At 32.6% G+C, this 14,291-nt stretch overlaps 1 protein-coding gene across 1 annotated transcript; it reads right to left on the minus strand.

Annotated features, from left to right (window-relative positions):
* Positions 1-11,814: 11,814 nt before the first annotated feature.
* On the minus strand, positions 11,815-13,521 carry LOC110882010 (UDP-glycosyltransferase 73E1). Its single transcript, XM_022130124.2, has one exon. It carries the CDS (start codon positions 13,519-13,521, stop codon positions 11,866-11,868), a length of 1,656 nt encoding a protein of 551 aa, XP_021985816.1. The 3' UTR covers positions 11,815-11,865.
* Between the last annotated feature and the right edge of the window lie 770 nt (positions 13,522-14,291).

A 14,291-nucleotide genomic window follows, 5' to 3' on the forward strand; every position in this document is an offset into this window, starting at 1 on the left:
AATCGGTTAGATCTAAGCTAATCATGATGGAATGATGCCAAAACTTGATGTTCTTGAAGAACATCATGATGACATCACCCAAGAACACTTAGATCTTGGTGATTTCACGGTTGATATCCAAGTTTTGAAAGATAGAAAGGTGTAGAATCGATAGATGAACAAAAACGTACAAGAATTAGAGTGAAACACTTACCGGATTGAGAGAGATCTGAGAAATAGTGAAGAGAAGAGGCTGGTCGGTCAGAGCTTTTCCAAAAGTGGAAAGAATGACAATGACAACCCTATTTATAGGCTTCCAAAAGAGGAAAGGCCCATTCGTTCGAACAGCATTCCTGGTCGGATGGGCTGCTCGATCGAACAGCCTGTTCGATCGGCTAGCCTGTTCGATCAGGATGTCCTGTTCGATCAGAATGTCGCTTTTTGAGCGTTTTCACGACGATTTTTGATATTTCGATTTCGATGGATGAGGAATTGAGTAGGATAGAGTTCCTATTCAAATTACTTTTAGTCCCAACTACTATATCTAACATACAAGCATCCTTACAACATAATTCAAGTTTGATTTCGATTGAGTTTGATTATCCTTCAAGTCTTGATTTGATTGGATTCACCCCACATAAAGACGTAAAATAACATGCACAAATAACACGTAAGGCACACACACACGTATAACAGTACTAAAATTCCCACACTTGCGTTCGATGATCGATTCGATTAGCTTGATTATTGATTGATTAACTTTATTGCATTGTTACTTCCTATTATGCACAGTCGATCGTTGATTCGCGGTTAGGTTATCGATCGATTACTTTGCTTACACAACACTTACTCAACATAATACGAAAATCGAAATGAAACTAAATAAAATAATTTTAAATTATCTTTAATTCCAATAACAGTCAGTATTTGACTTTGACTTTGACATTAGTAAAATACGGGGTGTTACAGATCAAATGCTGCCAATGAGGAGGAGGATGTTGTGTCTGGAGTCCCTGTTGATCAAAAAACACAGTTGCCAGACTTGAACAAGACTCCCACTCCACCTGTTGATGAACCAAATTACCCGGCGCATCAAGTGTGTCCAGATTACGGATACGGGTATGAATCTCCGTACGTGCAACAAAGTGGATACGGTGCTGAGAATGCACCTGTTGATGAACCATATTACCCGACGCAGCAATCGTATCCGGGTTATGGGGTATACGGGGATGAAGGTGGATACGGAAGTTACAGTGGATACGGTGGTGATGGTGGATACGGGGGTGAAGGTGGTTACAGTGGATATGGGGGCTACGGTGGATACAGTGGATACGATAGATATGGGGGTGACGGTGGTTACAGTGGATACGGGGGCTACGGTGGATACAGTGCATACGATAGATCTGGGGATGAAGGTGGATACGAAGAAAATGGTGGATATGGTTATGAGCCCCGTAACACATCACTTTATGAACCATCTACCCCGGGCAATCCATTTCAAGTAAATGAGGTATCACATTAAAATAATTATTGTTATTATTATTATAATTATAATTGTTGTTATTATTATTATTATTATTATTATTATTATTATTATTATTATTATTATTATTATTATTATTATTATTGTTAAAAATAATATAATTATAATAATTATTATTATTGTTAAAATACTATAATTAAAACTATTATTATTATTACTATTATTATTATTATTATTATTATTATTATTATTATTATTATTATTATTATTATTATTATTGTTAAAAATATTATAATTATAATTATAATAATAATAATAATAATAATTATTATTATTATTATTATTAAAAATTTTATTCTTTTTATAATAATAATCTAGTTAGTCTAGTTAACACAAATAATTATAAGATTTAGTAAATAAACAAGTTAAGAAAGTTAAGTTAATAAACAATTTATTTTTCTTTTCTAAATAAATAAATTAATAAAAAAATATTTTAAATAAATTAGTATTGTAAATAAATAAAAGAATCATGAAATTGATTTTTAGTTAAAATGGTTAGTTTAAACCTAACTTAGTTAGTTAAATCATAGTTATATCCTAACTAGGTTAGCATTTAATACAAGAGACCACTAACTGAGTAAAACAATAAAAAGGGGGGGTTCCTCTTTAAGGAACCGGCCCCTAACCGGTTTCGAACTCAGGACCTCTCGTACACAAAGCAACGCACTAACCACTCGGCCGGGAATGCCACATCCGTTTATTCATGGAAACAATTACTATTTATGCTTGATTTCGCATCCTTCCATTTATGCTCTATAATTATTATTACACTTTGGTCCCTGAAGTTTCAAATTTTACAAAAGTAGTCCCTCAAGTTTCGAAAACTAACAAAAATAGTCCCTGAATTTTGAAAATTGACAAAAATGGTCCCTGAAGTTTCGATAATTGACAAAATGGTCCCTGAATTTTCGAAAATTGAAAAAAATGGTCCCTAAAGTTTCAAAAATTGACAAAAATAGTCCCTGAAGTTTCGAAAATTGACAAAAATGGTCCCTAAAGTTTCAAAAATTGACAAAAATAGTCCCTGAAGTTTCAAAAATGACACAAATGGTCCCTATACTGTTCAGTTAAGTATGTTAACTGAGTTAGTGTTTAAAGATGAAATCTTTATATGAAAATTAACCTTGTTAAATCATTCTGTTAAAATAGTTTCAATAATAACCATATTAGTACCTGAAGTATGAGTTTCAATTATTATTATTATTATTATTATTATTATTATTATTATTATTATTGTTATTATTATTATTATTATTATTATTATTATTATTGTCTTTTTGACACAAATGGTCCCTGAAGTTTCGATAACCATATTAGTACCTGAAGTATGAGTTTCAATTATATTATTATTATTATTATTATTATTATTATTATTATTATTATTATCATTATTATTATTAACGTAACTTTTTTTAGCGTTTCATGTCTCTAACTGATTTGAAGAATTGGGTACAAGAAACGGGAAAGGAGTATGGTTACGTAATTGTTACCCGCCGATCAAAAAATATTGGCGGTACTACTGGGATGGTATGGCTTGTGTGCGACCGTAGTGGTGAACACCGTAGTAAAGCAACAGTTAGGAAAGCTGGTAGCAAAAAATTGACCACTACGCAGCGTAGATAAACCCTAAATTTTGCTAGGGTTTGGTGTGCCAATAGGCACACTCATTAGAAATTCTTTACATCGTTTGCATTAGGGTTACGGGATGAGATGATTGGTTTTACATCGTTTGCATTAGAGTTAGAGATGGGATGATTGGTGAAGCATCGCGTTGTTTCATTATGTATAATTACGAATTTACGATGTCATGTAATAGAATTAGTGTCGATGAATACAAGTTCGACTTGGGGTTCATCATTAAAATAGATTTATTGTTGATGAATACAAGTTCAACTTAGGGTTCATCATTAAAATATAATATTTTAGTTGGAAGTTTGTCGGAAAATGGTTGGAATCTTCTCTTTTTTATTTTCTTTTAAAAATTTTCCAACAATTGTTTTTTTTTCTCTCTTTTAAAAACTTTTTGTAAGAATTTCCGGCAATGTTCTCAAGACTACATTTTTTGTCGGTATAATATTTTTCACTAAATTAGAATTTTTTTGGTTGGAAGTTCGTCAGAAAATTGTCTGAATTTTCGACCAATATTTCTAGTCCCTACAAATTTTGGTTCTTGATATGATGGCTGGATTTAATGATTGCATGAGATCTACCGAAATCTTATAAAACTCAATGCTTGAGAATCGAATTATTCATCTTTATCTGCATCTTAGTGTCATTTTATGAATGGTAATAAAAAACACCGTGGATATTTGAAGTAGATGAGTAGCACAAAACATGAAAGATACCTTTTAAGCAATGTTTTAAAAATTGGTTTAGACCGGCCGGTAATACCGGTTGAACCGTGCGGTACGACCAATATACCGGTATATCTGGTTGAACCGTCTGATACATTCGGTCGAACCGTTTTCGAGTCCAATCTGGTACGGTTTTAAAAGTGTTTGATAAACTTATGAATAAGAAAACTAATTACATAAAAGCAATTTTTATTAGATAAAAAATCCGCAAATATTACCAAATACTAAGAAAAAAAAAGAATTTATATCGAAATTAAACAATTAATTAACATTCAAAATTCATGAACCTTTAAGATTTAAACAAAAACAATCAAATCACTAAATACGTTCATGTTGATACAAGAAACACGTAGGTAATATACATTGTCATTGTAACTTACGTTTTGTGTATGTCTCATCCAAATTTATGGTGGTAGAGACTGCCGAACATGACGTCATATAGAATATCTTTGTTCTAATTATAAACAATATTACTATGTATAGGTTATACACAATGAGGATTCGTTAGGAAACACAATTTATTGCGAGAATTTATGTAAATACAACCAAAACTACTTAAAAAAGTTTAAATAACACACAATTAAAAAAAAATTCATTAAGAATCGTAAAATTTTACTTTTAATTCTTTTTTTGAACTTTTTAATTCAATTAACAATTATTGATACGCATGTGCATATGTCATATTTTTCTTGAATACCAATTACTCATGTACATGTGCATATTGCCAACGTTTTCTTGAAAACTCCATTTTCTTGACCCTTCCATCTACACTACCATCAATAATACACTACCAACATTATACAATTTCACTTCAGTTTACACTACCATTCGTAATACATTGCCAATATGTATAATATTTCAAACTATGCATATATATATGGTAGAGATCTGAAGAAAAGTCCACATTATTTGAGAAACATTATGGCCCAGACATTTCACTAATCTTTTCGTAATATACACACGTATAGTTTAAAATTGACTATATAAATACGTATATGGGTCAGGATCATTTCAGAACATAAATATTTACAGAACTCGCAGAACTCCTAAGAAACAATCTTCTTATTTATATATTTTTATGTTTAGGATAATTTTTCATTTATTATGTGTATTTTTACGATTACATACATGTTAAGAGTAATTTTATCATTTTTTATATGTAATTTTATAATTACACATATTTAAACTAGTTTTTTTACATATATGTAATTAGTTATGACACATATATATAATTTTGGCAATTAAACATATGTAAACTACTTTTAACATGTATGTAATCAAAGAAATACATATAATAGATGATAAAAAGATCCAAAATACAAAAACTTGTATATAAAATGATTGTTTATTAGGAGTTCTGAAATGAACTCAACCCATACGTAGTATATTGTCAAATCTTGAATTATACACATATGTATATAGTCAATTTTAAACTATACATATGTGTATATTACGAAAACTTAGGGAAATTGTGTGATGTAAAATGTTTCCAAATTTCTCAATTAGCAAAGTGCTTCTCATCATATATATATATATATATATATATATATATATATATATATATATATATATATATATATATGGTTAGAGTAAAATGAAAATTATATGAGTTGTGAGAACATAGAGAACTCGGTCTTACGAAAGATTTTTTTTTTCAAAATTGTTTTTACCAAAAATCATAGAAAATTCAACTTTTCCAAAAAAAAAAAAAAATCAGTCACGACAGCCATAAATGCTGTAAAAAGTGATGTAATGCTATGTCACCATCTTTTTACAGCGGCTGTAAGGGGCCAGAAAACACCAATTCGATTTTTTACGGCAGTCTTTATAAAACATTTTAATCTTGGGGTGTGTATAAAATGGGGGTAAAACTCGCACGGGTAGGCCGAGTTTTCTAAGTTCTCACAACTCATAGTGGTTTTCATTTGATCTTGATCCTTTATATACACGCACACACACATACACTCATATATATATATATATATGGTTGGGGTAAAATAAAAACTTATACGAGTTGTGAGAACTTAGAGAATTTTACCTTACAAAAGGTTTTTTCAATATTTTTTTACCAAAAATCTAAAAAAACAACTCGCTTTTTTATTTACAGTAACTGTATATGCTATAAAAAGCTTATGACATTAACTTTTTACAGCATTTACAGCTACTGAAAATAAAAAAAAAAACTAGCTTTTTTGAGAAGTTGATTTTTTTAGGATTTTTAATAAATTAATTGCATTGTGTCTTAAATTGTTATGTTTGGTGTTTCTTTCTTGCCAAACAACTAATAAAGTTTTATTTACAATGGTGTTCATCGAATCGAATATCGAATATTTGAATTATTCTAATCGAATTGTTCGAATAATTTTTATTTTTTCTTGAATTCGTATTCGATTCGAATTCGATTAAAACCTATCGAATTCGTATTCGAATAAAAAACCCAATTCGTACTCGATTCGTATTCGATTAAAGTTTCGAATTCGAATCGAATTCGAATAAATTCGATTTAATTCAGATTCTTTAAAACATGTTAACTATAGAAACATAAATTTTAAAGCAGCCATAAACCACGATATCACATTAAAATGTTTCAAATAAAGTACCACAAGTCTAAAATTCAAAACGAGAAGTCGGGAGTAATCACTCCACATTACAAGTTAATATTTTTATGGTTAGAAATCTATTGATAGATACTTAGGCTTTACTTATGGGTCATGTAGTGAGTTTGGTAATGGGTAATTTTAATACTTGAAAAAAAATTTGAAAATAATTTTTAGTATAGCTTAATAAAAGTTATATATGTATTATATATAAAAATAATAAATAAAAATGTATAATTTTTATTCGAATTTCGAATCGAATCGAATTTGAAATTATAAATTCGTACAGCGATTTACTTGACCCGGATTGAATCGAATTCGAATTCTTATAATCGAAACGAATTCTTGATAATCGAATCGAATTTAAACGAATTTCAAATTTTTTCGAATTCGAAACGAATCCTGAACACCCCTAATTTACATCGTCCAAACTTTAATAAAGTTTGGATGTACTGTAATTAACCAAAATTAACAGTTGAAAATGCAAAAAAATATATTTATTTATATTGTCCAAACTTCAATAAAGTTTGGATGCACTGTAATTAACCAATATCGATAATAGAAAATGCAAAATTATACGTTAAAAAACAGAACAGCAACGTGAGCCGGGTAAAAACTAGTTTGTATAAACAATTTCTAGATTTGTTTGTTTAATATGATTTATTTCTCATAACTTCTGTTTTTTAAGTTAAAAAATATTGATCGGCCGCTGTGTTTGATTTCTATTCAACATTTCAGTATAGTGTTTATTGAAAACAGAGTTATTAGAAATATGATATTTTTATCGTATGCTATATCGAGTGCAAGAATCGTGACGAATGAAATCGATATTGATCGAACAACGTTACTATATATAAACAATTAGCATAGAGTCTTAAGAACTATCATCTTTCGTGACTTTTAGGGTGATCATCACACTTTCTTTGGTGGTTAAGCTTAGTCCCTCAACTTTTGTCTTTTAGTGTAAGCTTTTACCTCCTTCTCCTCACGTTTAAAAGTTATCACTTTTGACACGTACTTTTTAAAAACTTTCTACACTATAACTTTGACCCTATTGACTTTGAGTTACTTGGTGTTATAAAGTCTCTCCTTTTTGGTCGTTGTTGGCTTATAGATATTACGTCACCCTGCTAATCGATATAAATTCAAGTTCGTCTAAGTTTTACGTGACGTGAGTCCCTTGATATTTTTCCTAGTTTTAGTCGTCATTGGGTTGTTACTTAGCATGTTTTTACGCCCCAACTCTGATAGCACAATTTTATGGCCCCCGCCCCGCAACGCGGGGGCTCAATTCTAGTTTATAAACGATTTGAACGGTTTTATATCATGATTTTTTTTAAATACGATGTATCTTTTTGTTATTACGCTTTGGTTTTTAGAGCGAGCGCTCGCTCAACGAATAGAAAACGTGTTGCTATCATCCTGGTTAATATTACGAAGTTATTATTTTTCTTAGTCATAGCGTATGTATCTACCATACCGGTATCATAACAAACTAAGCTGATGGCGATCGAATTACCACCACTTTCGCGCAACGCGCCAGTTTTATACTACTAGTTATGTATATTAACAATCACTAGGTTGGTCTACAAGACTATCCATTGATTGGTTAATTTTTTTATCTTTATACTTCAACTTTCAAAATTGATACTTAGAACCCCTCAACTTTTTAAAGACATTGTAATCAAGTTTTACATGTTTATTTTTTATAGGCGTCGGTATAAATTCAAGTTGATTTCCGTTTAGATGTGACTTTTTTTAAATAAGTCAGGTAAAATGTAATACGTTTTCGCGTTTATTTTTATGTACGTTTTCAGTGGATCTATGTTTTGAAACAAATTTTGTTAAAAAACGAGTCAGGTCAAATTTAATGTGTTTTCATTAGACAGTATAATTCGAGTTACTTTACGCTTCGACGCACCGCAATGTGCTGTACCATTCTTTAACCTAAAAAACATTATTTTCTTACGTGTTTATTTTTTGTACTTGTCAGTATAAATTCAAGTTGATTTACGTTTCGACGTAAATCTTTCGCAAATAAGTCATGTCAAATATAATACGTTTTCATGCTTATTTTTATGTACGTTTTTAATTCAATCTACATTTTAAAATAAATTTTGTTCTAAATAAGTCGAGTCAAATATAATACACATTCATTAGATGATATAAATAGGAGTTGGTCTCCGTTGTGAGACCATTGCAAGGCGCTGAAAAATTTACTGCTTAAATACATAAATGATAATAGTGTTGATGTAAGTGCTTACGTTGAGCCTTCGAGTCACATCTTCTAGAACACTCTAATTTGTTTCAATGGGCAACTTGTGCCTCTTTTTGCCATTTACTTTTCCTAATTCTCGTCGTACTCATTTATAGTAGGATTGTATAAGAATCTAACGAATGCGAACAATAAATAAGGTGGCCTTCTTTGTATCTAACGAATGCGAACAATAAATAAGGTGGCCTTCTTTGTGTTTGTCTATCATGAAGATAAATGCATTCATGAACTATTTATAAATACTAAGGGGATATGGTCGTCCATCACTCATTACTCACTCATCACTTACAACTTTCAATCAAGTTCCATCATATCATCAAACATTATTTCATCACTGGTGATGGATTTTAGTGGAAATGCCCATCACTTGTAATGGAATTCCATCACCCACAATCTCTTTTTTTTTGTTTTTGTTTTTATATTATAAATTAACAATAAAATTATAAATTACAAATTTCATCTAAATTAAAAACAATATTTCTAGAAATATTTTAGACTACAACTTAAAAATAAACATATAAAAATAAAAACATACATAAAGAAACCCTACTCCTCATCCGAATCAGGAAATTCCAAACCTAGGGAACCTACAAGTTCAATTAAATCGTATCTCAACGGAAAGTGAATTTCTTCATTACGCAAGTCTTGTTGGACATTTTCGGGAACGGGAACTTGTGTAGGAGGATCCGGCACCTAATCTGGAGATATTGCACGTACGTCTTCTTTGATTAGCATATTGTGCAATATGATACATGCATATACTATGCCATGTATTGTCTTCTTATTCATCGCACGAACCCGTCGGTTTAGTATGTACCATCTACCCTTTAAAACACCAAAAGTTCTCTCAACATCTTTTCTTGTCGATTCTTGCAACCTTTTGAACGCATTTTCTTTAACCTCGACAGGAAATGAAGGAGCTTTCACAAAAACAGACCATGATGGGTAGATACCATCCACAAGAAGAAAGCCTCATCTGTAATATCTTCCGTTAACATAGAATGGACAAAAAGGTGCGGTACCATCTGTTACGGTTTGAAACAACGGCGACATGTGCAAAATATTGATGTCATTGTTTAAACCAGTAACACCAAAATATGAATGCCAAAACCATAAATCATTCGACATCACCGCTTCAAGTATGATGGTTGGTCTTTTGACGTCACCCCTAGCATACGCCCCTCGCAACTCTCTTGAACAATTTCTCCATTCGATATGTGTACAATCGATGCTACCGAGCATCCCTGGAAAATGCCATCTAGCCTCATGTGCGGCGTAAATACGTGAGATGTCGTGTCTCGTCGGTTTACGTAAAAACTCTTTATCATACAGTTTAATGATCGTGTTACAAAAAATTGCAAACATTCAAAGTTATGTCCGACATAGCTAAGCATTTATCAAATTTATCTGGAGGGTTACCTGTCGCTAGTTGGCGAATGGCGGATGTGCATTTTTGTATCGGTGTGAAATTGCGTTTGCCCCTCCCGTCGTAACGTTCTTGAAACTAGGGATGAGCATATGCCACCGAATACTGATCCCATACCGATCCCGATCCCGAAATACCGATACCGAATTTTTTCGGTATCCCATACGGTATCCACTTTTAGGCGTTTTCGGTATCGGTACGATACCGATACCGACCCTCAAAATACCGATACCGTACAGTACCGATACCGAACCGACATGTTTCGGTATCGGTATCGGTACCTAGTTTGGGTGAAATTCGGGATCGGTATTAGGTGGTATCGGTATCGGATACCGCTTTGCTCATCCCTACTTGAAACCATTCTTCGCTTGCTTCGATGTCTCCAACTATTTTTAAAAATAAATTTTTGGTAAACGAAACCGATCCCTAAACGTTTCAGCATTGTAGACCGGATTTTCCACATAATAATCGTTCATTAACACTTCATTGGCATGTATACACGATCCACCATTTTCTTCTTTGGGTGGCTCGAACTTGCTTCAAGTGCGTTATACACCTTCTCGAAAAAATTCAAGCATCTCATTGTTGGAAGACGTTTGGCTATCGCTATCCCTGTCCATCGGAAACAAATCCGCAGGAAATTCCATTTGTGAAATATGTAGAATGTATGATATATGTTTTTTTGTTGGTGAAATGGTATAAATTTATGAAGAATGTGTGAAATATATATAGATTGTTTAAGGGTTTTTTTGTTTTTGTTTTTTTTTAATTCCAAACGGTCCATTCAACGGTCAAATGTCACAACGTTCCAATTTTTAAAATTTTTCAACGCGTGATGTGTGTAACACGTTTCAAATTTCACGCGTTATACAAAGGGGCGGCGGCGGTGTGCGTGATTGTTCCACGCGTGGTCCATGTCCCATAACGGGGCGCCCTGTCCCCCCTAATTGAACGAGATTTTGATGTTCGTGTTTAAGAAAATTAGCGTGTTCGTGTCAGTTTGTATTCCTTTGTCCGTTTAATTAACGGATACAAACAAATGCTTACGAACACAAACAAATGTTCATAAACACAAAATGAACACAAAAGGAAATAAACGAACACACACAATACATATATTAAGAGGTATAAGAGAATAATCTGTGTAGAGCAGAAAGCACGGGAGATGGAGCAAATCTCAAAGAAAAGGATATATCGTTGGGTAAATAAGACATTACATAAAGGACCTTTTAGTAGGGAACTTTAAATTTGGTATGTTTTGTTGAATGTTAAAAACTGAAAAAAAAAATATTGAAATTAAAGATGTAAATAACGTGTAAATAAAGATAATCAATGAAAGAACTGAAAATCACTAATGATGTGGATAGGAAGCACAAACATAAAATCCTCATCAAGGGATCAAGGTTATATGATATACTGGTCCACCTAACATGATCCCATTATTATATCACAAGTGATGTGGATAGGAAGCACAAACATAAAATCAAAATGGATGCTTTGGGGGAAATGAGACAATAAAGAAACCACATGTTTTTAAACAAATGCAAGTATGTTGAAGAGGTTGCAAAGGCAAAAGATAAAAAGGTTTGGTGGCTTCTTTTTTCATCATAAAATGTATATTTCAATGCTATATAACCACATTTTTTTGATAAAAATAACAAATTATTGAATAAATTTTAACATTAAAAAATTTAAGATTCTTGGACAATACTATCTTGATTTGGTGGAGTTATGTTTTTGCCTAACATTTCGACAACATCTTGAATCATTGATCTCATATTAAGGTGAGATGAACCTCCATCCTCCATTGCCTTCTTTGCCATTTCTCCAAGTTCTCTACTTCTCTTTCTTCTTGCTTCACCTTCTTCTCCTTTGTCTAGTAGATCTTCTACTGATCGTTTAATGTCTTCTTTGTTCACCACCACTCCAAACTTATCTTGCTCTCCAACCATAACGGGAACCTCGGCACCAATCTTCACTCCAGTTTTCAAAACATCTACTATAAATCTTTCATTGATAAACTGGTCCGCAAAATGAGGCCATGTAACCATAGGGACTCCAGCTGAGATCCCTTCAAGAGTCGAGTTCCATCCACAATGTGTTACGAAACCTCCAACGGCTCGATGTGACAGAATCAATACTTGTGGTGCCCAACCCCGGATTATTAGCCCTCTATCTTTCACCCTTTCTTCATATTCTTCTTCTATAAGCCATCTTTCGAGTTCCTCCGTTGCATGTCTTATGCACCATAAAAAGGGCTTCTTCGATGACTCCAATCCCAAACCAAGCTCTATGTTTTGTTCGGTAGAAAGTCGTGCCAGACTTCCCAAACAAACAAAGATTACAGACTCTGGCTCCCTTGAATCCAACCACTTCAAACAATCATGTTCGCTAATGGCTCCCTTGCTTCCTCTCTCGGCTATATCTAGCAAATTTTTGTTGCATAGTGAAACCGGGCCAATACACCAAACCTTTTTATCTTTTACCTTTGCAAGTTCTTCAGCATAGTAAGGCTCCAACTCCTGAAAACTATTAACCACAATCCCATTTGCAGCTTCTTCCGCTTTTCGTATTGTTTCAAAATAAGCCGCTGTTTCCTTATCTTTTCTGCCCCAACTAGAAGCCTGCACTTTTGTGAGTTCAACGCGATCTGGAAGGCTAGGCAACACAAAATACTCCGAATCAGAGACGATTTCATCTAATACATTAGTATTCATTGCAATGTGTATGCATAGGAACGTGAAGCATCCAGGTCCATGGAAAACAAGCCTTGGAATATTAAGCTTTCGAGCTATCTCGTTTGTCCAAGGGAAAAGATTATCAGAAATGATGCAGCTTGGGGCTGGTGTTAGTCCGCGGAGCTTGTTCTCCGCGGGTTCCTCTAACATATTGGCAGCTATAAACAATTTAGGGAAAAGTTGAGCTGATGGAATCAAGTCAAAATTCTCACAACCTTCTGGTAAACCAACTTCAGTTGAAGGGAATTGGAGTTCAAGAAATTGAATCTTGAGCTTATCTTCGACTGCCCGAGCAATGACAGGTTTGAAACGGTTAGCATTAACAGGAGTCGTGACTATGGTAACAGTGGAACCGCATTCGGCTAGTAATCGGGCTATGTCAACCATGGGTATCATATGGCCTTGAGCCATTAGTGGAAACAATACAAAGTGAAGGTCTGTGTGAAGAGAAGCCATTGGATATTCTGAAGGTGGTAATTTGGTTGGTTCCTTGTGAGGCTTTAGGGGCGTGTTATATATACTTATCTTGTGTAATGCATGCTTCAACATGCACCGCTTGTTGTGAATGTGGACGGTATTTGTCCATGCATCGCACCCGTAACCATGCATCTCAGTTCACGACTCCCTGTATGTTTTTGTCCTTAATCGGCCAAAGGACAAGAATATGAAAAAGAGGAAAAGCACATTTCATGTTACAATATTTCTACTATTTAAGATACACACATTCATTTACATCATTTCTACAATTTATATGTTTTGTTTTATATAAATATATGATTGTAACAATTTTATGTTGAATTAGATTTTCTTTAATTTATTGTAATCCAACAAAAACTTTGTTTGTTCATGTCGTTTAGTTATACTCTTGAGATGAGGTAATTAGTAATTTTGTTAGTAAATTTAAAACACTTGATTTATTTAATAAAATAGTACTAATGTTCAATTATCTGAGGTTGACAGGACCAATTTTTTTATATTGTATCTCAACAAATATATGATAACTGGGAAACACAAATTTATAAAAAAGAAAACTATTACATGGCAAGTTAATGAGAAATTAGTAAAATTTTATAGCTTTAAATTAAAATTAAGTTACTAAATAAATGTCATAATTTGACATTCGCCATTCATCTATTTTACAGTTAAAAAAACTCAACTAATTCGCAAAATTTTGCGAAAATATGAGCGTTCTACTGTAGTTTACATTTATATTCTTTCATATTTCAATACTTTATCCAGTAAAGAAAGTTGGATGACATGACTTAACCGAGCTAAAAAAATTAATAATGGTTGATATAAATCCCTCTTGATAGACATAGAAAACCAAAAATATGAAACCTTAAGGGGTAGGGGTGGTCATCATTCACTCATAACTTTCA

Source organism: Helianthus annuus, chromosome 1 (assembly GCF_002127325.2).
Source record: "Helianthus annuus cultivar XRQ/B chromosome 1, HanXRQr2.0-SUNRISE, whole genome shotgun sequence".
Lineage (NCBI taxonomy): Eukaryota > Viridiplantae > Streptophyta > Magnoliopsida > Asterales > Asteraceae > Helianthus > Helianthus annuus.

Bases quoted from the DNA above. Each gene is read 5' to 3' on its own strand.
- LOC110882010 (XM_022130124.2), bottom strand. From the start codon at position 13,521: ATGCATGGTTACGGGTGCGATGCATGGACAAATACCGTCCACATTCAC.